This window comes from Apis dorsata, unplaced genomic scaffold (genome assembly GCF_000469605.1).
Source record: "Apis dorsata unplaced genomic scaffold, Apis dorsata 1.3 scaffold_227, whole genome shotgun sequence".
In the NCBI taxonomy this organism is placed as follows: Eukaryota; Metazoa; Arthropoda; class Insecta; order Hymenoptera; family Apidae; genus Apis; species Apis dorsata.
In genome coordinates, this window is record NW_006263509.1 from 527,885 (window position 1) to 532,087 (window position 4,203).

The window sequence follows — 4,203 nt, forward strand, 5'->3', positions numbered from 1 at the left end:
TTCATACCAGAAACGTCACTGATGAGATGACGATATATGAGCTTAATCAGACATCAGAACGAGTTAAGAATGGTCATAAATCACGGGCCATGCGCGATTCATGACTTTCGAACTTGCTAGAAATTTTATCAACGATTATTGTCTTAAATAAGATGAAAGATCGATGTTTCTGAAACGCTTATTTAGGTGCCAAAAAGAAATTTGGAATCCGTTAATGATTCATACATGCGACACGTGTCAGGTTATATGTTGAACGAATAAAGAGAATTATGAATATATATTAATGACTATGATTATAAGAAAATGTATATTAAACTATGTGAAGAAATAAAAATTGAATAAAGATTTATGAAGTTTCAAAGAATTATTTTGAATACAATTACTATTGCGATTAACAAAATATTTAAAAATAAAATACCAAAGCGAATAGGTCACTCATTCACATCTGTGTTCTAAAGCAATTGTATATCTACTCAAAGTACAGCCAAAACAATGGCCATGTGCAACGACTGGAATTTCATTGAAAAATAGTATTTAAATTTAGCATGGAATGCAAAATATTCGTATGTATTGATCTAGACGAAGGTTTAATCCTACATTCACGTATATTTTCTTTTATAAACGTATAACCCATGTTTCCTTGAAGTATGAAATTCCAGGAACGAAAGATCTTAAAATCAAACCGTATTTCCAATCATCTATATTCTCATTTACTATTCGCTATTAATAAAGTAATATAAATACATGACAGGAATTTAAAATGAAATATCAGGACATGCGATGTTACATACGAAATGCACAGTAATATTCTAAGTGCAATTTATTCTATTAAAAATGTTTAAGATATCGTCTATTCTGACTATATTCCAATAATGTATAATATATTAAATGTATGTTTATATTATGTTCATTTCAATTCTAAATATCTTCAAAATGTTTTATAAATAATTTTATTATTATTAATTATCCAAAAAATTTCTATCAAATTTTTAATTATTCTATCAAAAAGTAGAATAGATTACTCATACGAAAAAATGAATTGGTCAATCAAGACGAAGGGGTGGATACAACGGCTGCCCCGATCTCGAAGAATTATCATTTCCGGTTCTGTGCCAGTCGAGTGACGCGGCGCGAATTCTCACGGAATTGGCTCGGAAACGCAGCAAATATTTCTTGGTGGAATTTCTTGGTGGGAGTCTTTTGACGTAGCTGGTATCTTATAAAAAGACGCCCGGCGTCGCGACGCTGCATTCACATACGAGGTACAAGAGACGTCGCAAGAATATTTCCATAGAAACCGATCTCAAACGCGATTTCTTTTATAATAGTATTCATTTGAAACAGTACCAAACAGTATTAGTAGAATCCTTTTCCATTTAATTTTCTATTTCGCTTCTTCGTTTTTCTGCATAGTTTTTATCAGATTGTATTAAAGTTGTATTAAAATATCCAGAAAAGATGTCTTCCGTAATGCTAGTGAGTATAATTTTAAATATGATTATATTATATGTAGATAGTGTCGAATTTCTATATTGTTTCTTAAAACTTAACTAATAAAACTTACTCATGGTATAACCTGATAATTTTATTTAGCCTGTGAACTTGAATTTTATCTTAACTTAAATAAATACTTTTCTGGATCGACTGTACTGCACATTATTTATTTTCTACGATATTTGCGATATTTTTGATCATTTAAATATTTTTTTCAATTTGATCATTGCAATTTTCATTTCAATATTTTACAATTTTCATATCTATTTTTTTACATTCAAATTTTTATACATATTATAAATTTCAATCAATTTTTTATATAATACAAATTATCAAACACAAATATAAATATACATATATATATTTGTATATAAACATATATATACTATATATATATATAGTATATTATGTATATTGTAAATATACTTACTCATTATATTCACCGATCATTATTCATAATTTTGGTTAAATGATTATTTTTCCGTATTCGAGAAATTTATTTAAATGATGAATATTGAATTTGTCAGAAAGCCATCCAGGTGTCTTTTATGGCCAGAATCGCTCTTTAAATGGTTCAAATTGGCTAGTATCCAACTTCGTTGATTAGACACACTGTGGCTCTGCCGTCTTTCTAACACTTGTCCTAAATATTTAGTGCAGTAACCACTAAGCAGTGAAATTAATAAAAATATAAAAATTTCAGGTTAAAGTTATAAAAATTTTTCTGGCTTTTGTATTTCTATATTGTTTTTAAAAATGGATGTAAGTGATATGTTTATATAAAGCAATATACGTATGTAAAACTATCTTAAAATTGATATAGGAAGATATTAATTTTTATTGATTATTTTTTATATTTTGAAATACAAATTATTTTAAATTGTTAATTGAAAAAAAATATTTTAAAGAAAATTTGATAAAATATTTGCTTTTAATATATTTATTATAATAATTTTATTTCAAATGCATTATGTTATATTTAGATTTGCAAGAACTAAAACTAACCTAACTTAACAATAGAATTATCAATATATAATATATACGTATATAGATAATAATTAAAATGCTATTAATAAAAATGATTTCATCACTTTCTTAATTTATTTCATAAGATATAAGTAATTAATTTAAAATTAAAATCACTTTCATACTTATATATTTTTGAAGAATATTATACAAGAAAAACGCGATTTAATCCATTTATTGAAAATATGTTTTTATATAGTGAAAGTTATTTAAATTTCCAGAATATTATTTTAATTTTTCCGACTTTCTATGTTAAAAAAGAAAGAAGCGCTGAAGATTTTATTACTGATTCTATTATCCTGATATCAATGAAATATTGTATTTTCAAATTACTTTCACATTTACACTTACTGAATGCTTTCTTAGCTTATTATTCAAAGATTAGAAATTCCACTGTTGATTTCAATAATTCGATGTCAGTTTTTGTTTGACTATTGTAATCGCGTCGAATATTCCATAAACACTTCTTACATTATTATTTATAAACTTAAATAAGTATTTTATTTTTTCTTTTATTGAAAAAATATTATACTAATTTTAAACATTTTCTGAATATTTTTAGAAAAATATCAAATTATAATACTTAATTTTAATGTAAAAATGATCGAAAAACGATTAAAATAAATTTTGTATTCTTTAAATACAATTTTTTTTTATTATTTGCAATAAATTAAAATTAATTAGAATTTCTATGATTCAATGATTTTTTTCAGGAAAAACTCAGTGACAAAGTAGCAATGTTCGATCAATATGCAAATAAACACAAAGACAAACAGAATAAAAATCCATTTACTTCCGGTTTAAATATCGAAAAACAAAAATTTTCAAAGGATGAATATGGCAGGTCAGTTTTCAAAATAAATATAATTAACAAGAATATTATCTTTTATGATACGTTTTTTAAAATAAATATTTAATTTCAGACCAGTAGCTGGCTCTTTAACAGACATTCGCGGTAAAAAAGCTGCGGCACATATTTTAAAAGAAGTGCTCGAACTTTGCGAGATCATTCATCAAGAAGGCACACCATGTCGGGATCACCCAGAAATTATTGCCATCACATTTGGAGATTTATTCAATATTTATACCCACATTAGTAATAAATGCGTAGGACTTTTGCTAAGAGCTAGAAAACAGAAATTCGTGGATTTCGAAGGAGAAGTTCTATTTCAGGTAGATGATAATGAATTTTTATACGAAAATTGAAATCAAATATTAAGAGGAAAGTTAAGAGGAAAACATTTCATAAAGTTTTTCAATAAAAAATTAGAATTACAATGATTGATTATAATTATAATCTGTTACAGAGACGAGATGATGATGTGCCAATCTATTTGGTGAAATCTATCACAGAAATTCGTGAAATGTTCAACCAACGAATAAAGGAAATTGCAAAAGAGATGATAGATAGTTAACACTTATTTTCTTCTGAACGAATAATTCCACGCTGAAGTATCTTTAGTCGAACACATTACCTTACTCATATTTATTATACAACCATAGAAATAACGCGAATGATCATTTATAATTTTTATTCGAGATGAATGTATGATAGTGAGTGAATTTGAAGAATGAACTGATGTAAATCGATAAAAACAATCGAAGAATAATCGAAAGAACAAATATATATTCATGTGATATTTCCATAGAATTATTAGAAATAAAGATCTTTTTATAAAAGAA

The 4,203-nt window shown here is 25.8% G+C and overlaps 1 protein-coding gene across 2 annotated transcripts; it reads left to right on the plus strand.

Moving 5' to 3' along the window:
• Positions 1 to 1,229: 1,229 nt before the first annotated feature.
• LOC102674441 (actin-binding Rho-activating protein-like) lies at positions 1,230 to 4,203 on the plus strand. 2 transcript variants are annotated; one of them, XM_006615619.2, is made up of 4 exons: positions 1,230 to 1,476; positions 3,234 to 3,364; positions 3,444 to 3,693; positions 3,828 to 4,203. In XM_006615619.2, exons 1-4 carry the CDS (start codon positions 1,459 to 1,461, stop codon positions 3,933 to 3,935), a joined length of 507 nt encoding a protein of 168 aa, XP_006615682.1. In that variant the 5' UTR covers positions 1,230 to 1,458; the 3' UTR covers positions 3,936 to 4,203. The 2 variants fall into 2 exon arrangements, with proteins under 2 accessions (XP_006615682.1, XP_006615683.1); XM_006615620.2 differs by lacking the exon at positions 1,230 to 1,476 and adding an exon at positions 2,091 to 2,256.

Excerpts from the sequence above, each read along its gene's own strand:
- LOC102674441 (XM_006615619.2), top strand. Across the intron at positions 3,365-3,443 it reads TCAAAGGATGAATATGGCAG|ACCAGTAGCTGGCTCTTTAA; the intron begins GTCAGTTTTCAA and ends ATTTAATTTCAG. Across the intron at positions 3,694-3,827 it reads AAGGAGAAGTTCTATTTCAG|AGACGAGATGATGATGTGCC; the intron begins GTAGATGATAAT and ends AATCTGTTACAG.